We start from the raw sequence: 26,145 nt of genomic DNA, 5'->3' as shown, positions 1-26,145 counted from the left end.
TCATAAATATTATTTTTGGCTTTTTATTATTTTCTTTTTTTTTTGTTACTGTTCTTTTTTTTCTTTTATTTTGATTACATTTATAATTACTTTCTTTTTATCTTTTACAATTTTCATTGTTATTAAGACTATATTTTAATTTAATAATTAAGTTAATTTTGAAGCAATAAATCAAATAATATATTCAATTTTATTTGTTAGTTTGTACGTTAGCATGTAAGATAGTGCATTGAAAGGGTGTCCCTCATAGCACTTCATTGAATAAATAAATACAAATTATGTACACGCATTAAAAATTGTTCACAGTATAAGACCTGTTAATGATACAGCAGAGCGAGGAGTAAAACTTTTCGAAGAATTTAAAAAAATGAGCAAGATAAACAATATTTATTGCAAATAATAACAGATTATAGAAAGATTTTGAAAATGTGTACCAAAACAGCTTTGCCAATAAACATATATTTTAGATAATTTTTTAAAAATAAATTACGTAAAGATTCCTTTCCTTTTATTATATTTATTAATCAATTTTTTGTGCATATTAATCAAATCAAATTAATCAACAATCAAATACGATGAGGAAGTATTTAATTGTCTTCAAATGTTATATTGTATCCTTTTGTGTCCAAGAAACTGTTTTGGCTCAATTTAATAAAGTTTCTGTGGTAAAATAACTTGTACATATATACGTACTCGTACTTACTCACATATTTATATTACTGCTGAAAACTTCAATAAACATCGAGTACGATTTCTTATTTTAGTAATAATTTAGTTAATTGTGGACCAAATTTAGTGATTTTTACCTTATTTGAAAGCTAATATGCTAAAGATTAATATTCATAGGTGAAAAACATAAAGATTACAAATAGTCATAGGTGAAAAACATAGGAGATGGGAGTAAAAAAATTTGCAAAAAGTGTAAAAATGACATTTGTCCGAAATTTAAGGTCGATGAGCGACCATTAAACATTATGCGATTAGTCTAATACTTCACACTTAGTAGTTTTTCGAGTATTCGAATTTTTCACTTTAAAATCGAGATTTTCTTTTAGAGTCACCTCAGCCTCATCAATTATCACTCAAAATTGCCGCGCTTTCTTCAACGACCTAGCTATGTGCGCTAACGTTCAGCTTATCTGGGTTCCTGGTCATAAGGATATTGCGGGTAACTGTAGGGCGGATGAGCTTGCCAAAACTGGGGCTTTTCTCCCTTGTTTTCACTTAATAGAAATTGGCGTTCCACTTGCAACAGCTAAACTGGCAATTAAACAAAAATATCTAAGCATTGCCAAGCAACAATGGGCAAGTGAGCCCAGTTATCACATTTCTTGGTCGATTTGGTCTAACTTGCACAAAAAACGTACGAGTCAGCTGCTCCAACTAAAGAGAGATCTGCTCAGTACTACGGTATCGGTGCTGACGGGTCACTGCTTAATAGGGAGACATGCTATGAGACTAGGTCTTCCTTATAATGACCTTTGTCGTGGTTGTGGCTCTGAGGACGAGGAGGAAACTGTGTTCTATCTCATGTGTCAGTGCACATCTTTAGCCAGAAGATTAAAAATCTTGGGGGTTCCTTTTCTGACCGATCTGACTGAGCTGTCATCCTACAATGTGAGGGACCTGTCAGATTCATAGAACCTGGCCAGATTCGCTCATTCAGTTACAGTAGTTTTAGTGACACTACTGAACAAATGATTCAAAGTAATTTCGTGTCTGCATTTATCATAGCGTATTGATGAGAAAAGATATCGTGACAGCAAAAGCTTGGCTTGATAAATATTAACCGAGCTTGACTTGATAAACACTAACTGGTCTTTATTCCATTGAAACCAATGATAGAGATGGTGGTGACACCGGAAATCATTAACAAAGTCGTTAAAGGTATTAAAGTAATATATCGGTGTCATTTTGCATGAACATTTTTCGATGAGAAAATTCTTTTCGAAGTGAGCTTTTAAACTTTTACGTTTGTTGACAGTTGACTAAAAACAATGTGTCGAAAATTCTTAGAGCTGTTTGAAGTGATATAAAAGGACTTTTTGGACGAAAATTTGTTCCACCACTTCCCTCCAAAGTCAAATTGACAGTCAGGCATGTCACAAGTCGTTAGCTATCATGGCCAAATTGCACGAATTGCATTCGAATTTCTTTGCACCCACCGTATCGTTAGATTATTACCCCCAGCGATTACAAACTGCTCGCAGACATGGTAAGAAATTTGTTTCCGATGGAAAAGTCATCACCGAAAGTGAGGCATATTTCAAAGCCAAAAATGAATTATACTACAAGGGAGGTATTAAATTGTCAAAAAAAAAACTCTAAAATAGCTGCATTCCTCTTAAACAAGAGTACATTGATAAATATTTTAATTTCACCAAGAACTTGTTTTATTGGTTATCCTAAGGATTTATCAGCCGAATAATTATGCATTTATACAATATCAATTAAAATATATTTACGACTTCTTATTGGAATCACTAGCGTTGTGTAATTAAAAATCATGTTTCTTTTCAAAATAATTTTTTGCCATAACTATAATTGTACAATATAGTACAATTCTTTTATGCGTATTTCGTTTAGAAAAAGGAAGGAAAAAATATTGCATATATTGTTGAGTAAATAAAAATAAAAAATGTTCACGATAGTGTCACTCTTTTGTTATTTTACTTTTATTTATTGCTTTATTGTTACTTCTATTATCATTCTCTTATGCATCTTTTCATGCTCTCATGAGTGTTACGCTCTCGGAGTGCATTAATGTAAGAAATATAATAAATAAATGAAAGTTTAGTTTTGACTAGACACTCTTAATCAAACGGACGTGTTTTATTTAAACTCGGTGTCTGACAAATTCAGAAGTGGGATTTAAAATAAAGAGTGCAAATAATAATTTATTGGTAATAAGTGTAAACAGTTATTAATGAAAATAATGGATTCGAACACAATGGGAAATGCAATTGACTTGGATGATTTTCCTTCGGTAAAGGAAAGTAATTTGAAAACGCAATTGCATGAACATAATGATCAGGAGAAACAAAGTGTCGCCGATGTTAATACGGCAAACGAAAACACCACCGTTTTGGAATTGAAAGCCGAAGTATTGCGTCTCCAGCGGACATTGGAGTCATTAATACAGCCTATCAATGCGGTGGCGACGTCGATGCCGGAATTAAATGCGAATAAGTATTTTGTGCCGAATACTAATCTATATGCACCAAGTCAAACTACAACTACAACAGATACAGTGAGTGTTTCTTTTCCTTCGATAACTGTACCGAACCAATACATGAACAAATATTCGTGTGCATCAACAAGCACAGTGTGGCCTCTGCCAGCGTCACATGTAATGAATATGCCTAATGCGTCTACGTTGGCGCCAGTAATCTTTTCAACCCCTGAGTGTGTGCAAAAGTCGCCGTTGATCGCGCCGAACATAGCTGTAGCTGCTACGTCAGCAGAATACGCACCGTACATGCAGAACAGACAAGATCAAACCAATGTGCGTATGCAGTATGAAACAAATATGAATTCGAATGTTGCTATGGCAATGCAGAGTGCGTAATTGTAATATAAGAGAAATTATAGATGCTTTGCCGTCATTCGACAACAACAGTGATGACGTCACATCAGTGCAATTTGTTCAAAGTGTTGAGCAATTAAAGAATGCATACCAGTGGAATGACCATATTGTTCTATTTGCTATAAGAAGTAAATTGAGAGGTGCCGCAAAATTGTGGATCGATTCGCAACCAGTATTTCGTAGCTGGGGTGAATTTGTGGTCGCATTCTTAAATGATTTTCCGTGTGTTTTAAATGCTGCTGATATTCATATGCAGTTAATGAGCAATCAGCAGAGAAAAAATGAAAGCGTTGTTGAGTACTATTATCGAATGTTAGCTATTGGACGCCGTGGACAACTCGAAGACCAAGTGGTCATAAGATATGTAACCATCGGGCTGTATGACGACGGGTTGCGGAAGACATTATCTGCTATGCAATTTAAAAATTGCTCAGATTTTGTGCGGTCGTTACAGAACAGTAATGTAAGCGTACGAAGACCAGTAGTACGTTATAATGATAATCAATATATGCCGAATAAAAATAACAGTGACTCCAGTGTAACTCGTGTGGTAAAAACGGAACCGCAACGAAAGCCGCGTTGTTCAATGTGTTCAGGAAACCATGACACAAAAACGTGTAATAAACGAAATCCAGTAAATGCGATTGAAAAACCTGGTGTTATAATTAAACAAATATGTATAAACAATATTTTATGTAACGCTTTGTGTGAAAACTTTGAACGGTTTTGCCGGCGGTGAATATGTGTGTTCCGAAAAGACAGATAAGTTGTCAATAACTATTGATGAACAAAAGTACAAGTGCGAAATGCTAGTGGTCGAAGATGATACCATGGCATATGACGTTATTATCGGTATTGACTTATTGTCCAAATGTCGCGTTGTGATTGAAAATGGAAACTGTCAAGTGTTTGCGATAACACCCGAAAATTTTAAGTGCAACGAGAATTTATCGGTAAACGAACAAAATGAGTTGCGTAATTTGTTAAATAATTATTATGATTGTTTTGGCGAAAATCTAAATGAACTTGGTAAGGCGAAAACAACGAAAATGGAGATTGCGGTTACATCTCCAACGCCGATAACAAAAAAACCTTACAGCATACCAATTCCTAAACAACGTGTCGTGGAACGAATTGTTGACGAATTATTAGAGTTAAATATTATTCAAACATCAACTTCAGAATACTCGTCTCCTATTGTTCTTGTACCGAAATCGAATGGTGAAGATCGTTTATGCATCGACTACAGGGCATTAAATGCTGTAACGGAAAAACAGCCATGGTCAATGCCTACAGTAGATGGTGTTCTATCAACTCTTGCGGGAAAAAGATTTTTCACAACTTTAGATATGATGTCAGGCTATTATCAGATTGAAATTGCTGAATCATCGAAAAAGCTGACAGCGTTCGTCACTCATAATGGTCACTATGAGTTTAACCGAATGCCATTTGGCCTCAAAAATGCTCCGTGCGTATTTCAAAAGATGATGATGAAACTTATGGAACCGCTGAGAGGTAAGGTGGTTAGTTATGTTGATGAAGTCATTGTGGCATCTGAAACAGCACAAGAAGGGCTTGAGAATTTAGAAGAATTTTTGAAAATTATTCGTAATGAAGGATTGACCTTACGCCTATCGAAATGTTATTTTATGAAAGGCAGTGTATGGTTTTTAGGTCATGAAGTCGACGAGAATGGTATAAAACCTGGTATAACTAAAACCATTGCGATAAAACAATTTCCTATACCAACAAATGTAACAGAAGTCAGACGTTTCTTGGGACTTACAGGTTACTTCAGGAAATTTGTTCAGAATTATGCACAAATTGCTCATCCGTTAACACAGTTAACGAGAAAGAATATTGCTTTTAAATGGTCATTGGAATGTGAAAATGCTTTCCTCAAACTAATTGAATTGTTAGCTAATGAGCCGCTTTTGGGAATATATGACATTAATAAAGAACAAGAAATTTATACTGACGCAAGCAGTATTGGACTTGCAGCGATATTAATGCAACGTGAAGATAACGGAATATCAAAGCCCATAGCATATTTTAGTCGATTATGTACAGATGTTGAAAGTAAATATCATGGATATGAATTAGAAGTTTTAGCGGTAGTTGAAGCATGTCAACGTTTTCGAATGTATATTTTGGGCAAACATTTTAAAATCTTTACGGATTGTTCAGCTATTTCCAGTATTAAAACAGTAACACCAATGATTCCACGAGTCGCAAGATGGCTGTTAAAATTGCTCGAATATGATTATACGTCAAGTCATCGCCCAGGTAATTTAATGGCTCACGTTGACGCAATGAGTCGAGCTCCTGTTGAACCGCCATGCGAAGTTGATGATGTATCTGCAAATTTAATGATGATTAACATTTCGAATGAGGATTGGATTTTGACAATGCAACAGCAAGATGCAAATTTACAACAGATCATTGATATTTTAAAAGGACGTGTCGATTCAACACAGCGAGAGCAGCATGAGAAGGAATTCATTTTCAAGGGAAATCGGCTCTATAGAAGACATCATGATGGGAAAGAGTTACTGGTCATACCAAAAGGAATACGATGGAGAATTGTGAAACTTTGTCATGATGATGCTGGTCATCCAGGTGTGGATGGCACAATAAAACGTATTAAACAACATTTTTGGTTTCCTCGATGTCGAAATTTTGTTAAGGGGTACATCAAATCATGCATTGAATGTTGTTATAATCGAAGTACAGCAAAGAAAGAATGTCAACTATATGGTATGGAGATACCGAGGGTGCCGTTCGAGGTAATACATATGGACCATCTAGGACCTTTTATTAGAAGCTGCAGTGGTAATGAATATAACATAGTGATCGTGGATGCACTAACTAGATATGTTGTAACTGTCGCTGTTAAATCAACGAAAACCAAACCTGTATTAGAAACACTTAATCAACTAACATTGTATTTTGGTCTTCCCAGTAAAATCGTTACTGATAGAGGTACAGCCTTTACATCCTCAGCGTTCGAAGCTTATTGTAATAGTAACAATATTCAGCATATTAAAGTTGCCGTACGCACACCACGAGCTAATGGTATTGCTGAACGTGTGAATCAATCAATTCTCTCTTATTTAAAGACGTCATCAGATACAAAAGATTGGGACACAAAACTTCGTTGCTTACAATGGAAGATAAATACAACAATAAATTCAACAACAAAATATTCACCCATTGAACTAATTTACGATTTTCCGTTAAAAGACATTAGTGGAAATAAACTGTTGGCTGCTGTAACAGAAGAAAATATCAATATCGATGGTCACGAATTAAGCGCGCGTCGTGAGGATGCTAAAAAGAACATTAAGGCTGCACGTGAGGTTTGGAAAGCTAGATTCGATGCTAAATATAAAACTCCGCAACCGTATAAAGAAGGTGATCTTGTGCTTATTGAAGCAACGCTTCCAAGCACAGGCGAATCAAGAAAACTTGGCATTAAATATCGCGGGCCATATGAAGTGAAGAAAATTCTGCGATTTGACAGGTATGTCATTGGAGACATGGTGGGTGAACAAAGAAAACAACGCCGGTATAGCACAGTCGTTAGCAGTGATAAACTGAAACCATGGTGTTCATTATTTCCTACAGTCGACGATGACTACGATGAAGATAACGATATTAACATATAGTAAATTTGAAACTCGAGGACGAGTTAATATCAGGATGGTCGAACTGTCACTCTTTTGTTATTTTACTTTTATTTATTGCTTTATTGTTACTTCTATTATCATTCTCTTATGCATCTTTTCATGCTCTCATGAGTGTTACGCTCTCGGAGTGCATTAATGTAAGAAATATAATAAATAAATGAAAGTTTAGTTTTGACTAGACACTCTTAATCAAACGGACGTGTTTTATTTAAACTCGGTGTCTGACAATAGTCTTATTTCAAACATAACATACAATTGTTAATATATAATGATAAGATAATATCGGCAACATTTAGTTTAATTTAATAAATATTTTTCGAACTTAAAATTTTTGACTTACAATTCAAAGCATGAATTTATACATAACGAAGTTATTTGGTTATAGACTTTATTTGACCCCATAGTTATACAAACAAGTTGGCACTGAAAACCTGGTGATTTTCTTTGTGGACCTATTTTGACTTTTAAAGGATGATCCATCTAAAATATTTAAGATATTGCATAAAATAACCACAAATATATTGTATATGTTTTAGTTACCTTTTCTGATTCGTTTGAATCCGTTTTATGTACTTGATGTGGAATAAAATCACACTCCGGAGTATTACCATATATGTCTTCATAATTTTCGTAAATTATTGGAACTTCTAAAACTAGTATCTCCGAAGTTGATTCGACCTTTCTAAATTTAAATAAAAGAACTTGACCCATTGCTCCCGCTACACATAAATTTCGAGATTCCGAACAAAGATATATTATTTGTATTCCAAGTGGATTGTCAGTACCATCATCGATGTTTAAATTTTTTGGTTTTTCAAATATTTTGGCTGTTTTAAGTTTATATAAAATCTAATACGAAAAACAGTAAGTTAAAATTTTGATTTTATGTTTTAAATTATAAATTTTTTTTACTTGCAATGTTCCTGCACTTGAGTCCCAAAATTTCAAGCTACCATCCTGGTGACCGGTGATAACGATTTCCGAGTAACTGCAAGATGCTGGAGCCCACTCTCCACCTGATATAGGCCATTCCCTTTCCGAAAATCCAGTGCTTTTGCTAGTAGTTGTGCGGCCCACCTTAATTACGCAATTGGACTAATTTTATTACATACTACGATTAAATTATGGTAAGCATTACAGAGTAAAAAGCAGGAACCAAATCCGAAGGACAATCGGTTAAATATGTGCAACATGTAACAGGTGATTCATGTAAATCCATTGGATAAGGGGACTCGAAGCAAGGGAAACCGGGAGTAAGTAAATCTATCAATACCAAGTCATATTGAAGAAGAACTGCTATTGCATACGGTTCTTGAGACTCTAGTACAATACAAGTAAAGCCAAACACATAATTAATTATATGTAAGATATACATAATTATATGTATGTATATTATATCTATATAGTCAACTTACCACATGTCCATGGATTTTCGCAAAGCGTTATAAAATCTACAACCGTGTGCTCCATTTCTAAAACAGTCGTTGTTTTTCCTACCATAACTGTAACACAATTTGATTTGACATACTTTTCAGATGACATTCCACCAGAAAAAATTGTTATTGTATCTCTATAAAAAAAGTGTGTGTTTTCAAGTAGAAATACAAGAATTAGTTAATACTTTACCCAACAGGTGATGTTTTTAGATCTACTTTAAAAATTGGTTGACATTTTTCAGAGCTGCCATCTTTAAGAACTTTTGCTAAAAACAAAAACATTACTTATTCACTACCAATATGCATATTTAATTTGGAATAAAAGTGAGTAATTGTAAGAGTACGCGTGTATTTTTTAATTTCGCTCCGTACAAAATAATTATATTTATCAAAACTTAGTAAAATATTTAAGAAACAGTTAATTTCGTGGAATTGTAGAGTAGACAATACAAATAATTTATAGCCAAAAATAAATCCTCGACGGCGAATGAAGTGGCAAATGGTCAAACATGCCGTTTATTCTTCAAAGATAAAGATGCAAATATAAGCTACCTTATAGACACCGGAGCTGAAGTTTCAATATTACCAAAAAAGATGCAACCCGTCAATGCAATCGCCAAACAGTACTGCCTATATGCGGCGAACGGAACGAATATAAGCACGTACGGAACAAAATTAATGCAACTCAATTTAGGGTTGCGTAGACAGTTCCAGTGGGAGTTCCTAATTGCAGACGTGAATCATTCAATAATTGGAGCAGATTTCCTTAACAACTTTAGCCTAATATAGTACCTTAAAAATAAAAGAATTTGCGACGGCATCACAGGCCTCCAGATACAAAGAAGAAGGCGCACTGTATAAAACTAAGTACTGTTGACGCAGCTAGTCCAGTACACAACGTGCTAAAGGACTTTAAAGAAATAACTGAACCAGTTACATTAAATAAAATTGTACGAAAAGTCATATTGGTCCAACATCAAATTGTCACAAGAGCACAACCAGTATTTGCAAGACCCGGCGATTAAATCCGGAGAAATACGAAATAGCGAGGAAGGAATTCGAATTAATGATAAAACAAGGAATTTGCAGACCACGTGACAGTAACTGGGCAAGCTCATTACTTTTAGCAGCGAAGAAGGATGGTAAATGGCGACCGTGTGGAGACTACAGAAAACTCAATTCCATAACACTGCCAGACCGATACCCAATTCCTCACCTACATGACTTTACCCATATATTACACAATAAAAAAGTTTTTTCAACTATTGACCTAGAAAAAGCGTACAATTAAATTCCAATCGCTAAAGAAGATAGGCCTAAGACAGCAATAATAACCCCATTCGGTTTATTTGAATTTAACGGTCTATGTAATGCCGCACAAACGTTTCAAAGATTTATGAATGATGTGTTAAAAAACCTAGATTACGTGGTAACGTACATAGACGACATTTGCGTGGCATCAGCTGATGGAGAGGAGCATGAGAAACACTTCAGAGAGGTGTTCAAGCGATTACGCGACCATGACCTTAAAATCAATTTGGGTAAATGTACATTCTATAAGAAAGAGGTTACCTTCCTGTGGCACACAGTTAACAAGGACGGAATTAGTCCTACTGCCGAGAAGGTTGAAGCAATGAAAAATTTTAAAAAACCAACAGAAGGTCGTGAATTAAGAAGATTTCTCGCTTCATTAAACTTTTACAGGCGTTTTCTCTCGCACGCTGCAAAGAATCAGGGTGTCCTGCACGCGTTAATAAAAAGTAATAAGAGGAACGATAAGTCTCCAGTTGAGTGGACAGCAGAAGCTGAAAAAACGTTTGAAATGTGTAAAAACGACCTAGCAAGTGCTGCGATGTTAGCCCACCCGGCTCCAAACGCAAAATTAGTGTTTAATGTAGCCGCTAGTAATGTCACAGTAGGAGCAGCTCTGCAGCAGTTAGTAAACGGACAATTGCAACCGTTAGGATTTTATTCTAAAAGGCTGACAGAGGCGCAAAAGAAGTACAGTAAGTATGACCGTGAGCTTCTTGTAATATATATGGCTGTTAAATACTTTAGGTATATGATTGAAGGCAGGAACTGCAATATATTAACGGACCACAAACCAATCACATTCGCTTTTCTACAAAAACCAGAGAAAGCATCTCAACGTCAACTACGTCATTTGGATTTCATCGGACATTCAGTCATCGGACTGACAAAAGACATTCAGCACATAGCAGGTGATCAAAATACTGTTGCAGACGCTTTATCCCAAATTGAAAGTGTGATGACTGAATTCAGACAACCATTAGACTATTATAAATTGGTAGAAGCGCAGAAAACTGATCAAGAGCTGCATGAATTGTTGAAAAATAGTGCATCGTCATCTCTGGAGCTTGAACTGGTGAATCTGCTTCTAGATAATGTGTCCATATACTGTGACGTTTCCGGAAAGAGGGCAAGACCATTCATCACGAAAGCATTCCGCAAGCAAGTGTTTGAGAAATTACACACTTTAGCTCATCCTGGAAGAAAAGCAACATTAAGACTAGTCATTGATCGTTTTTGTTGGCCTAAAATGAAGGCGGAAATAAGCGAAATGGTAAAAACGTGTATTGCGTGCCCAAAATCAAAAATCCAGCGGCGCAATAGAACCGTGCTGCAGGAGTTTAAATCACCAGATCAACGCTTCGAGCACGTAAACATTGATATTGTGGGATCATTACCTCTCTGCAATGGTATGCGGTATTGCCTAACATGCATCGACAGGTTCACAAGATGGCCCGTGGCAGTACCGTTGGTTAAAATAACAGCAGAAAATGTTGCTGAAGCATTAATAAAAGATTGGATAGCGCATTATGGCGTGCCAAAAAGAATTACGACAGACTAAGGACGGCAGTTCGAGTCCAAATTATTTGAGGAACTAGCAAAAATGTTGGGGTGTGAAAGGCACCAAACTACCGCATACCATCCTCAAGCAAATGGGCTAGTGGAACGTTTTCATCGTACCTTAAAAACGGCACTAAAGTGTATGTCTAATATGGAATGGACGAGGACTTTACCGTTAGTAATAATGGGGCTAAGGTCAGCATATAAAGAAGGCCTACAAGCGACCCCATCAGAGCTGGTTTATGGCGCAAACATACGCATGCCGGAAGAAATGTTCGATGGTGAAGACAAACATGTACCGCAAACGGAGTTTGTAAAGATAATAAAAGCAACGATGAGAGAGCTGAAACCTCACGTTACAAACCTCACGTCATATGGCGGAAAAACCGTTCGTGCATAAGGATTTAAAAAGCAGTTCACACATATTCCTACGTAACGATGCTGTACGTCCTCCACTGAAACAACCATACGAGGGTCCGTATGAAGTGGTAAGTCGTAGCGAAAAACCTTAAAAATTAGGGTAAAAGGACGGACAGTAAATGTTAGTGTGGACCGCGTGAAACCCGTATACATGGCGAATGAAACTTGTGAAAGTTTGACAGGAGAACGAATGGAAGAACCTAACCGCAGTGACTGTGTTCAACATACACCGAAGGTGACTCGAGCGGGAAGGATTGTACGGTTTCCAACGAAGTATACTGGATAAGTGTCACTTCAACAGAAGGTAGAATTTGTCGTCAGTTGGATGTCAAATTCTAGAAAGGGTTGTGTGGTGATAACGCAGTTTACATTAAAAAAATCAATTTGACAGAAGTAATTTTATACTAAGAAAACAAATTTTATAATTTTATATAGTTTGTAATATAATTTATATAGTTTGTAATTGAGAAGTAATATTAACAGCAATAAAGGTGTTGATACAAAGTCTTGCAATTACAACAGACTCATGCACAATAACGTGGATAGATAAGATGTCACCAGACAAGAACATATCTTCCAAGTTAGTTAGCAAAACCATCAGCATTTGTGCTACACGTGGCTGCCCTTAAGTTGTGGCTTTCTCACCATTGCACTGGAGCAATCTGACTACAATGCCATAGGTTATGCAGATGACCCAGCAATCATTGTTTCTGGTAAATATGATGACACAGTTACTAACATAATGCAAGGCGGCCTTACACAAAGTCTCGAACTGGTGTATAAAAGGTCTACATATTAACCCGAAAAAGGCGGTAATTGTACTATATTGCAGAAGATATAAAGTGAATATTGTGTCCCTATCTATAAAAGATACGGCTATTGAATGCTCCTATAAACTCAAATATTTGGGGATTACCCTAGATAAATGTCTTAACCGAAACACTTGCCTAGATAATATAATTGGACTGCGTTATTACCTCAACAAAAATGGGTCTGTCTGAAGAGATAGATTGTCGACTCTGCTTAGAAGCAGACAAAACTTACAGTCACATTCTCTGTAACTGCCAACCCTTGATATGGGCAGGCGAAGGTGACAGGATCGAGAACTATTCTTCCCTTCTGACATTAGAAGGTTCTCAACGGCTGACATTCTGTCTTTCATTCGAAAGGCGGAATGTCTTCTGTTGCAGCACAAAAGATCATCTATGGTCGCAGTGGTCCGCTCCGTTGGGAGCTTATACCCGTTTATTTCTATTCTATGCCCATTCTTAAAAAAATTGAAAAACTAAAAAAATTTTCTTCCGAAAATTAATAAAATACTTCATTACGTTCTAGATTAGGTTCTATACACAAGAAAGAATAATATAAAAGTATACAACAAATAATGACGCTACAAACAGATTAGTATTGAAATTTAACAATTAATAATAAAAAATATAATTAATTCAATTATTCTATACTTGGTTTATGATTTCGTTGTAATATAACACACCAAATTGATTTCTTAATAAAAACTTTCACAGCAATTTAAAAAAACTTCAGAAAAATATGCGAACATAAAAAAATAAGTCAAGTACGGCTTTGTGTCAGTTGGTTAAGAGGCGCTGACTCTGAGCTTCAAATTTGGCAGGACATGAGTTCGATTCCTGGTCCTTGCAAGAATTATTTCCAATACTACAGATGATGGGTATTTTTTGCTTTTGTAGTTCACTACTTTTCGAAAAACATTTTTATAAAATACTTTAAATAAATAGAACATAATAATAATCTTAATAATTTAATATTAATCATACATAAATATTCTTAATTATTTAATAAAACAATTGTTTTATAATTATTACATAAAGAATTAAATCAATAAATTAGAATATATTAATGTGTTTCATAACAAAAATAAACTCTGAAGCGTAATATTTGCATTTGTTATTATTTCAACTTGCTTACTTTTCAAATGTTTTGTAATGAATTTTTGGACGCGAGTGATAACAAAACAAAACATCAACCCATGTATAAAAAAATAGTGACAGTCAATAAGTGAGAGTGTATGCAAAGATTCTACCAAAGTTTATCAATAAATATCATTAATATTGATCAATTTTAACTACTTATAAAACCAAGCGTCATCACCCGTTACAATTTTGTAGAAGGTGCTATGCCATACATTTTCAAATTTTTGAATAAAATATCGTGTTGTTCATCAGACCAACGTTTACATTATCTAAAATCTCCTACACTGCTTCAGTACAGTCGTAAGTTATCGTGCATTCTATTTTGCACTCATTAAATATTTCCACAAAATTAAGATTATACGTTCATAATGAATACATTTTATCGTTTTTTTTTTGTAGTAAAAATACAGAAAACTTTAGGTGCGAATAGACGTGTTTTTAAATAGATCCATGTATGTAAGATTATGTTTAATAATAAATATCTTATATATATTTAATAACAAATGTTTAATTATAAATTGTAACGTTTAGTGATAAATGCACAACGAGGTGTAGACCGCTTCTGCTTTCAACTGTTACACACGACCGTTCAACTTTAACGCTTTAGTACGACTGGGTCTCTCCCATTGCCCGCATTGCCAAATAAACTTCAATAACAAACAGGGTTGCGAGCTTCGCTCTTCATTTTTGGCCTTCCTGATCATCATCATCCGCCCCGTATGATAACAACTCCTCATTTTCAGCAACGTTTTTCTATAATTTAATTGTTCAATTTAATTGTTGCATTATATTTCTTCATTAGTTCAGCTAATTTTTAATTCTCTTCAATTTGACTTTGAACAATTTGCACGATTTTCAACTTCATTGCGTATCCTATAAACATAGCTGCAGCCAATTGTGCTTCTGCTGTTTGACGTGCTTTCATAGCAAGCGTGCGTACTGATTTAGCATCTTCTAACTGAGTATCTGCCCAGCCATTTCATCTAGCTCTTTTTTCTCTTTCTCCTCAACTTCATCATCTTCTGTTGGCTCGACACCTAAGTTTTCATTAGGTTCCACTAAGAGTTTAAAAACACGTTTGGATATTTCCTCTCGATTATCTTTACGAAACAGACAAGGTATCTCGGATTTAGTTTCATATGTTTTGACATCTGTTTTCTTAACTTGGTTAAATTTATTTTTGTAATTCTGACTTTTTATCTTCTTTGGCAGTGGGTTTTTTCTTATCATTCGGAATAATGCTCAACTTAATCGGATATTGTGCGTGTTTTGGTGGTTGCTGAAAAGTGGTTTCGACCGGAATGACTTTTGGCATTCTTTAGAAGCTGAAATCATATTGGACTCTTCAAATATGTTATATACGTCAATTGCCTGTTCATCCGTAGATTTTTCTCGATCGAAAATCTAAATTTTGTTATGAAGTCATACTCCAGTAATACATTACCGTGCATCTTGTCATTTGGAACAACTAAGAATTTATGCTCGGTATGAAGTCAACCGACCTTAACATGTGCATCGGTATTGTTTTTGCGTTACCTAATCCGGGCTTGGTACAGGGTTTTTGAAAAATTTCGGCGTTTTGCAAGTTTTCCAGTTAGGTGCAAGTTATAATCTTTACGTCGGATTAAGTAAAATTTCTATTCCACCGCGTGTGCTAGATTCCTTTCTAGTCATACGATAACCATTCTAAACAAAATTAAACTTATGTAATATAGACTAATCGCCAAAAAGTTCTCAAATACTGTATCTTCAGCAGCATCGCCTACCATTTCCCACCAAAATAATCAAGTACCATATAGCTTCAGAATCCAATCCTCAAAAAGTCATAAAAATATTTTTAAATTTAAATTGAAGTAATTTCCCTTTATTTGTTCTTCGTTATTTATTCTACAAAACCAATTAATCTGATGCACATAGCGGTACAGGTATTTCAGTACGAAGACATCTAAAACACAATATTTTGTGTGAAAGCACGTCAGAATGTTTAAATATAAAGGGAAAAAACTTAGTCTTATCCTTAGTATAATATCCATGTGGCTTTACAATTGCATAATCCCAATTCATGACTTTACACAACTACCATTGTTTCATCGTATTCTTGTTTTTATTATGCTTAATTTTATCCCGACACATTAAAATTTTTATGCATGTGTTTTAAGCGCGGTGCAGACTATCATACTGGTCTGTCATACGAGTTGCGCTCTCTCTTGCTCAAATTTCTTCTAACGACCGAATTTGAACAGGTATGACACACAAGAGTAGGCAAAATTTTTGAAGAGTGCTTTTGCGGGTAGTGCTGTGAAAATTTGTGTTTAAAATAAAATTTTAAAATTGAAAAAATTGATAGTTAACGTATAGGTTGTGCTTTGCTTATAATTGATTATAATTTTGTATATTTTATATATGCCGCGTTTTTTTTGCGATCTTTATATTCACAGCTTTGGACATCCCACAAACAGCGATTACTTTTATTAACATTCGATGAAAGCATCTAAAAATGCTTTATCTGCATCCATATTCATATTTTTTTTAGGTTTATTGGTCATTAAGCACAGTAGTTAAAATGAAAAGATCAGTAAAGAACCGTAGTTAATTTCATTCACTACCTGTAAAGTTTCTTAAGAAATTTTTCATAAATAGATCATACAAATAATGTATATATATATATACATAAGAATGTATATATCTTCATTGTTTTTCAAGAAATTTGATCATTTCCATATTTTTGTTACTTAAAGGTTATTAACATTTAAAATTCTTTTATTTTAATAACAAGTTTTAAGAAAGAAAAGCATATTTAGAATACAAAGTATTATATCTTAAATTTAGGTTATTAATTAATTGTTATTACGACCAATTTTCAATATGTTTTTTTATTACTGGGCTTAGATCATAAATTTAATTATGTTTATATTTAGATGTTTTTTTAAAAAAATTTTACTTATAATCATCGTTTATAAATTAAAATAAAAGAAAATAAAATATTTAATAAATTAAATAAAATATTTAATAAATTAAATAAAATATTTAATATATTATATAAAATATTTAATTGTATTTTAATTTTTTATAAGAATTTTATGTAAAAATTTATATTTTTTTTTTAACTAAAATACAATTAAATATTTTACACAAATTTATAAGTGTAATTTTAATAATAATAAATATAATAATAATAAATACAATAATAATAAAATAATAAAAAAACATATTAAATTCATATTAAAATTTTACATATATCACCTGCTCACAATAAATTTGCAAGGCAAAAATGCTCTTGTATGACGTATGAATCGTTAGGGGTGACAGACTATCATACACAACGCGTATGCGAGAGCTGTTCACCAAAATTTTGGTGAGCACGCCAACACGTTGGTAAAGGTGGCAGACTATCATACCTGTGTGTCATACGACGTTTTTCTCTCTCGTATGACATACCAGTATGATAGTCTGCACCGCACTTTAGTAAAACGATTTGATATTCAACCTTTCAGAATGATTTGAGTGTGTCTTTTAACAATAGCAATAGAATGGTTGGAAGATTAAATATCAAATCATATTCGAGTTCTACTCATCTTCAGTGCAATTGTGCAAAAATGCGAAAGAAGAGCCAAACAAACCTTATCAACAATTGAGTACAAAAATTGAGACCTATTCATAGAAAACTTCAACTTCAAAGTGAAATTGAGCACCGAAGCATACCTCGACAAAGGAATACCGTATTACATTTAGCAAATACGTGCGGCAGTTGCTATAATAGTTCGACTTTAAAATAATAGACTAAACAAGAAGTTAATTACAGTATTCTTAATTTAGTTACTAACCGTGCCACTACTTATTAAACATATGCGTATTAAGTCAAATTGGCTAAATAGAAAATATTGTTGCAATGCTTTTGCAGAGCTTTTGTTTGATATATTACAATTACATATAGTAATAAATATTAAATTTTTTTTAAGTTAAATATCAAAAACCTATACTTTTGTTGTAAATTGAACCTATTGCGTAAAATGTTATTTATTTATTTAGGCTCCATAGAGCGCCAACGAACATAATAGAGCAGATAACATACAGTTAAGGCTGTGTGGGATAGATTTTGATTTTGGATATCAAAATTATATAACAACCGAAAGCCAATTAAATTTTATTAAAATCAAAACAAAAACTCAATTTTTGCACTTCTGTCAAAATCTTAACAATAAATGTTTTCACATACATTTTTTGAATAAGGAGTCCCATTAAAATTTTAAACTTAATGACCTTCAATTTTGGACTTATATTTTGTAGGGCCTTCGTATCGACTAATATAAACATATCTTCTAACGACCCCATCACGATTTTTAAATAATTTCGTATCAAAGTTACATTGGAAAACCCCTTTTTTGGCGCCACTCTTTGTTACTTGTTTATTCAATATTATTAAATTACAAAATAAGAATAAAACTAATTGCGAAATTTAAATTAAAAAACGACTGATGAAAAGCCAAAATTTTAGAAGAATAATAGTCTTGATTAACGTTGCTAACACTACAATAGTTTCTAACACTACAATATACTTGCAAATACAAGTATACAAATTTTATATAATAATTAATACAAATTTTATAATACACATTTTATATAATAAACACATTTACTTTATACCTACCATGAGGATAAACAAACGATTGCGGTTTCGCAACAGATCTACATGGCCATGAACAAATGGAACCATCAGTATGTGATGAAACAAAATATTTGCCTTCATAATGCCAGGAAATAGATTTAACTGGTTCTGCTGATTGCCATCTTATTTCTGCACACCTTGCTTTTAAGTCCCATAACACAAGAAGTCCGCATTCAAATGCAATTAATAACTATAAATAAAATAAATATTTTTTTGTATTAAAGAATATTAAATTTATCCACTCGCCTTATTAGCATCTGTTGGATTATCACATAATCCAATAACAGCACCTGGATGACTAGTTCGAGTCCTGCATATAAAGTTAAATAACAAAAATATTGTTATTTATGTTGTTAAAAGTTTATGTAAAGAGAATAAAAAACTCTAAGTTGGTTTTTCATTCACGTAATGTATTAAGAATGTGAATAATATTGCCGATCATATTAATAAAGCCAACTCGAAACTATTCTAAAGTTATTAAATTAAATTAATCTCTACCATATCTTTCTGGCAATTTTTAGGTAACATTTAACATATACAGGCTTTAAAAAATTATCACCTATATGAATACCCTTAAAGTTCTTTGAAAGGCACTCTATGTTAAAATCATAATAGTTGTATTTGGCAACTTCTAAGTGTGGCAAAAAACAACAACAAGTCACTTGCTTAGTCACTAAAATATATGCAAAACAACAATACTACTTTCTCTACCTAAACGACTAGTTATAAAGTGGCGAAACATATTAGTGACTGCAGAAAAAAATGTTACCAAAGCAATAAGCGATCTTTTGTGAACCTTTATTGGAAATTTCAACGAATATTCCAATCATATGTCAAAAGTTTGTAAACAAAAATTCAAACAAAATTGAAAATTTCATAAATTTTGAAATTGTGGAAATAAATTTTAAAAATTCCAAAATTGGAATAAATAATTATTTTAAAAATATACATGCAAACACATACAAAAATATATAGGAATATCTACATGAAGAATGTATACATATTTAAAAAGCATTTAAAATTTGTAACTTATAAGTTGCTAAAAAGTTTATACTTATTAAGGCACAAAATTTTGCTTTTAGTTCATTAATCATTTTAATTTCCAATTTTAATTAATTATTTGCTTTTACACAAAATGTAGTTTGCTTGCATTATGTCAATATGCGGGATTTGTGCTTTGCGAAAACCACATTTGACAGATTGCAACAGTGATGCCAATATCTCAATTAGCGACTTTAGCAAGCACCTTGTTTTTTTTGGCACACTTCGAAATTGCCGAATACACATAGTGTAGAAAAGATATTTTTTCATATTTTTTTTATGAGCTCCTTTCAGGAAATAAGAAGACCCATATCTCGGGAAAAAATTTTGTAATTTTTTTCTTAGGAGATATTGACCCATGGGGTTTTGAGCATTGGCATTGTAAACACATTTTCAAATGGCTATATCAGGCTCATGCTCTGTAAATGGTAGGAACTTGCTGCAAATTTGCTGCATTTTAAACATAATTGTTTAAACTTTTAAGTAATTTTTTAAATTATTACGATTGTTTATATTTAAGTACTAATATAAACCGTTCATTTTCAAAAAAAAAATTTCTAAAAACACGTTCCCAAATTTTCATTTTTTATATTTGAATTAGATTCAGTTTCTACATGAAATCCAAAAATTTCAGGACGATATTGTCCTTAGAAGTATTTTTAAAAATTTTAAAAATTTTTTAAAAATTTATCCATCACATTGCACCAAACACATATGGGTCATTCTTTTACAAACCGGACACCTTTTTGACCTCATCACCTCCGATTTGGCTGAAATTTTTTTTATGAGCTCCTTTCATAAAATAAGAAGACCCGTATCTCGGGAAAAAATTTTGTAATTTTTTTCCTAGGAGATATGGACCCATGGGGTTTTGAGAATTGGCATTGTAGACACATTTTCCAATGGCTATATCTCAAGTTCTATAAAAGATAGAAACTTGAAATTTATTGCGTTTTGAAGATAATTGGTTGAACTTTTAAGAAATTAATTAAAACAATTAAGATTGTTTATATTTAAGTACTAATATTAACCGTTAAATTTCAAAAGAAAAAGATATCTCAAAACGGTACGGTACATTTTTCATTTTTTATATTTTATTTAGATTCAGTTTTAAATTTTACTAAGAAATAAAAGTTTTCATGATGGCACCGATTTTTATAAATTTTTAAAATTTTTTTTTTTCTCATAAAACATATCAAACACATGCGTGCTATATTTACATTGAATGAATTTTAAAAAAAATATTCTACAAATATTCTTATATAATATTTTTGATTTCAATTAGTAATAAAATTGTACATAAAACTCAAAAATTTCAGGACGATATTGTCGTTGGAAGTACTTTTAAAAAATTTATTTATCCGTCACATCACTCCAAACACATACACACGATTTTTCAGTAAAAAAAAACAGAGGAATACGTCACACAAATTTTTCATTTTTACTTTTAATTCCGATCAATCAATTTTGATATAATCGCCATATATACATCTTATAATGCACAAACCTACATGTATATGTCGCATAAACACATACATATAGTAAAGCATCACAAGTTGTACATAATTAACTATTACATAGCTGTTTTAATATAACATTATAACAATGCATACGTTCCCACACATATATGTACATATACATACATATGCGGCACCGCTAAGTCTACAGCGCATTTGATATCATATACCCAAATGCTAGCATATGACATCAAACAACACCGGCAAGAATTATGTAATCCTAAGCTAAACACAACAACAAACTATATGGTGTAAATACCTTCACATAATGATGTGAATAATGTAAACCATAACCGTTTACATTAAGATAATTATTAGAAATAGATATGAAAACACCCACACACACAAATGAAAATAATATAATGATATTTCCATTCATAATGAGAACATTTCCACATCCACCTCCAACATACATAATGCAAATATAATACAAATAACGCAGTGTTATATTTACATATCAGAATATCAATAAAAATATATTTATAAAATATAGAACTTACAACTTTAAGATGTAAATATATAAAATCATATAAAAAAATATATATCAAGAATATTAAAAATATATATCAAGAATATTAAAAATTGAAAATATTAAAAAATTGAAAATATATATTAAAAATTCTATATATTCGTCCAAACCTAATTCAGTCATTTAAATCGTCAGTCTTTTATAATGGGATTTTCTATATATTGGTATAAACCAACAAAGTAAACTACAGTCAATGGTTTCTTCGAAAATAAATATTTCCAGTGTGATATTGCTTCCAGAAGTAATTTAAAAAAATTAATTTATCAGGTGTCCTTCATGTTACTCATACGCACCATAATACCATTGAATCAATTTTCCAAGAAAAGTGACACAATATTCACATTTTAAATTAGTTCCGCATCATCTCTATTTTTAAATTATAAATTTTAACATAATTAAACCGTTTTATGAACTTTTTCTTATATTGATCAGTTTAAAAATTAATTAGTTCCACACTAGCTGAACTACCTGAATAACTGAAGCACATAAGTACACCCACCTTCTATGGTGAGTATTATTCTGCTACAGTTGGAAAAATTCTTTAAGCAGGTAAGAACTGTAAACAATTTGAAATGGAGTGTCTAGGTACTCCTATCTTTAAAAGATCCAGTATCAAATTTGGTATAAAATGTTAAGTAAGTCTGATAAATTTTCAGTTTCTGTTTTGAAAGCGAACAAACAAGTAAGAACATTTAAATAATGGCAAAAGTTGAAAAAAATAAATTGCATCTACGGCAATTCAATGACTTAAAATGTTTCAATCCGCTGAAGTTAAAAATACATCCAAGAAAGGCCAAAGTAAGGCAAGTTTCAGATAGTATCCTGCGTATGTTGGGGATGCCTAGGACCAAAAAAATATGGGGAAAAAAATATGTAACAGTTGCCGAATGAGACTGGCGATGAGAGCCAAAAAAAATAAGAACAATGAAGGAGCTATATCGGAAAACAACAGCCAGTCATCGAGCGAGGAAAATATTCAACCATCAAGTAATAGCAGTTCGGCTACATACGAAACTGAAGTCAGAAAAAGTGCTATTAGTCCATTAAATAAAGCACTCTCTCTAATAAGCAATACCCCAATTACATCGAGAAAACTTAAACAACAGGAATATAAAAATGAAAAAATAAAGGATATAACTGAAGCAATTAAACATAAAATTTTCAACATTCCTCCCGATGAGTCCAACAATAGCGATGAAGAAGATGACCTTGCATCAATTTTAAAAAATCTACAGGAAAAATTCAATGGCTCAGCAGATAGGACGATGAAAATAAAAATATTGAGTGTGGTACATAATTGGTCTTTTCGAAGAATCACAACTCACTTTCCAAACGCTACAAAGCATATGATTACTGTAGCTAAAAAACTTGCTTCAGAAAAAGGAATCTTAGAAGACCCAAATCCAAAAAGCCACCCATCGTTAGAAAAACATGTAACCGATGCAGTTTTAAATTTTTACGAATGTGATGAAAACAGTCAAATAATGCCTGGGAAAAAGGACTGCGTATCCGTAAAAATTGACGGGAAGAGGACACAAATGCAAAAACGGCTCATTCTAAGCAATTTAAAGGAGTTGCATACTCTTTTCAAACTCAGCCATCCGGACCTCAAATGCAGTTTTTCAAAATTTGCAACTTTACGACCACAATATTGCGGAACTCATCACAAAGCAGACTTTGGTTTGGAGGCAGAATTGCACTTTTTCCCAACTTCACACGGCAAAGGACCATGCGACGGCTTAGCTGGTACCTTAAAGAGGAATGCTGCAAGAGCTAGTCTTCAACGAATACATAATCCAATTCAAACACCAAAGGAATTATTTAACTGGGCTAACGAATGTTTACCAAATGTTGTGTGCCATTTCTCAACATCAAAAGACTATGAAGCTGAAGAAAATAAGATTAAACACCGTTTCGAAGCAGCTACATCAGTTAAAGGCACATTAAAATATCACTGCTTTATTCCTAATTCGAAACCGATATTAATGGCAAAAATATTTTCTTCTGCAGACATTACAGATTATGTATCAATAATGAAATGATTATTAATAAAATCAATACAAAAACTTAAAAAAAATATTTTGTTTATAGTTCTTTACAGTTTATCTCCATATAGAATTGTTTACAGTTTATTTCCTATAACAATTCGTACCTGCTTAAAGAATTTTTTCAACTGTGTAATTATGTGCTGCAGTTATACAGGTAGTTCAGCTAGTGTGGAACTAATTAATTTTTAAACTCATCAATATAAGAAAAAGTTCATAAAACGGTTTAATTATGTTAAAATTCATAATTTAAAAATAGAGATGATGCGGAACTAATTTAAAATGTGAATATTGTGTCACTTTTCTTGGAAAATTGATTCAAGGGTATTATGGTGCGTATGAGTAACATGAAGGACACCTGATAAATTAATTTTTTTTAAATTACTTCTGGAACATATCTGAAATATTTATTTTCGAAGAAGAATTTATTGTTTAATCGGAATTAAAAGTAAAAATGAAAAATTTGTGTGACGTATTCCTCTGTTTTTTTTTACTGAAAAATCGTGTGTATGTGTTTGGAGTGATGTGAAGGATAAATAAATTTTTTAAAAGTAGTTCCAACGACAATATCGTCCTGAAATTTTTGAGTTTTATGTACAATTTTATTACTAATTGAAATCAAAAATATTATATAAGAATATTTGTAGTATATTTTTTGAAAATTCATTCAATGTAAATATAGCACGCATGTGTTTGATGTGTTTTATGAGAAAAAAAAAATTTAAAAAATTTATAAAAATCGGTGCCATCATGAAAACTTTTATTTCTTAGTAAAATTTAAAACTGAATCTAAATAAAATATAAAAAATGAAAAATGTTGCGTACCGTTTTGAGATATCTTTTTCTTTTGAAATTTAACGGTTAAAATTTGTACTTAAATATAAACAATCTTAATTGTTTAAAAGTTCAACCAATTATCTTTAAAACGCAATAAATTTCAAGTTTCTACCTTTTATAGAACTTTGAAAATGTGTCTACAATGCCAATTCTCAAAACCCCATGGGCCCATATCTCCTAGGAAAAAAATTACAAAATTTTTTCCCGAGATACGGGTCTTCTTATTTTATGAAAGGAGCTCATAAAAAAAATTTCAGCCAAATCGGAGGTGATGAGGTCATTTTTTGCCAAAATCCGTCCGGTTTGTAAAAGAATGACCCATATACAGGATTTTTCAGTACAAAAAGAAAAGGAATGTCACATAAATTTTTCTTTTTTTCTTTTGATTTAAAATAATAAATATAATAAATAAATTGTATTTAAAAAATTAATATTTCCAGTGTGGTATTCCTTTTAGAAGTAATTAAAAAAAATTAATTAATCAGGCGTCCTTTACGTTACTCATACGTACCATAATACCATTAAATCAATTTTCTAAGAAAAACTATACAAAAATTTTTACTTTTTAATTTTGAATTGAGTTTAACATTAAATCTATATATATAAAAATGAATGTTGTCTGACTGTCTGTACTCGTTGGATTCAAAAAAAATACATCCAATCACCGTGGGAAATTATTACGTATATCCCCGGGAAGGTTTTTGCAAATTTTTATTAAAATCAGAGTTGCGGTTCTAGGTTCATTTAATTAGTAATATTTTGGTAAAAGTGTATTCAGTAATATAATTTCCAATATCAGTTAAAACAGTCTAGCAATCCTAGATTGTTAGATTGTGAGAAGTCAGTTTGGTTTTCACATTCGTACAGTGTGTGCTTTAGTTTAGTTTTGAGTAAATATATTAAGTGAAATGGAACAATTTATTTAATTCTACATAAAATATTAACATTATAAATTAGTTCCGCATCATCTCTTTTTTTAAATTACGAATTTTAACATAATTAAACCGTTTTGTGAACTTTTTTCTTATATTGAAGAATTAAAAAATTAATTAGTTCCACACTAGCTAAACTGCCTACATAACTTCAGCACATAGTTACATCTACCATTTTTGATAAGTTGATATTCTGCTACAGTTAGAAAAACACTCCCCACAAGTCAGAAATGTTATAAGAAATAAACTAAACGAACTATAGTAGAATCTCGCAAATTAGAATCACTTGGCTTTTTGGGTAGTTTGAATTTGTAAAAAGTTCAATTTTTTTGACTTTTTTAATTCGTATTATAAACTATCAAAAAATTAAAACTCTACATAAAAACTTTATTTACACCTGAAATCACTTATTTACAGCTGTGCCACTTGCTCTTACAAGAACGCAATGCTGTTGTCGTAAACATTCAAATTTAGAAAAACTGCATTACAGGTCTGGATGGTTGAGTTTGAAAAGAGTATGCAACTCCTTCAAATTGTTTAGGAGTTGCATACCGTCAATTTGTACTGATACGCAGATTTTTTTCCCTGGCATTACTTGAGTGATTTCTTCACATTCGCAAAAATTTT

The 26,145-nt window shown here is 32.3% G+C and overlaps 1 protein-coding gene across 1 annotated transcript in view; it reads right to left on the bottom strand.

Moving 5' to 3' along the window:
- LOC119665557 (syntaxin-binding protein 5) overlaps nucleotides 1–26,145 on the bottom strand; it is a gene marked incomplete at its 5' end in the record, with an annotated part of 138,853 nt that overhangs the window by 85,567 nt on the left and 27,141 nt on the right. The window contains 8 exon segments of the mRNA XM_038074785.1: nucleotides 7,616–7,755; nucleotides 7,816–8,124; nucleotides 8,188–8,352; nucleotides 8,414–8,595; nucleotides 8,691–8,845; nucleotides 8,902–8,977; nucleotides 18,600–18,807; nucleotides 18,864–18,927. Of these exon segments, the coding sequence (XP_037930713.1) occupies nucleotides 7,616–7,755; nucleotides 7,816–8,124; nucleotides 8,188–8,352; nucleotides 8,414–8,595; nucleotides 8,691–8,845; nucleotides 8,902–8,977; nucleotides 18,600–18,807; nucleotides 18,864–18,927 (1,299 nt within the window).

Source organism: Teleopsis dalmanni, chromosome 1 (assembly GCF_002237135.1).
Source record: "Teleopsis dalmanni isolate 2A chromosome 1, ASM223713v2, whole genome shotgun sequence".
NCBI lineage: Eukaryota > Metazoa > Arthropoda > Insecta > Diptera > Diopsidae > Teleopsis > Teleopsis dalmanni.
This window is presented reverse-complemented; position numbering and strand designations above follow the sequence as displayed.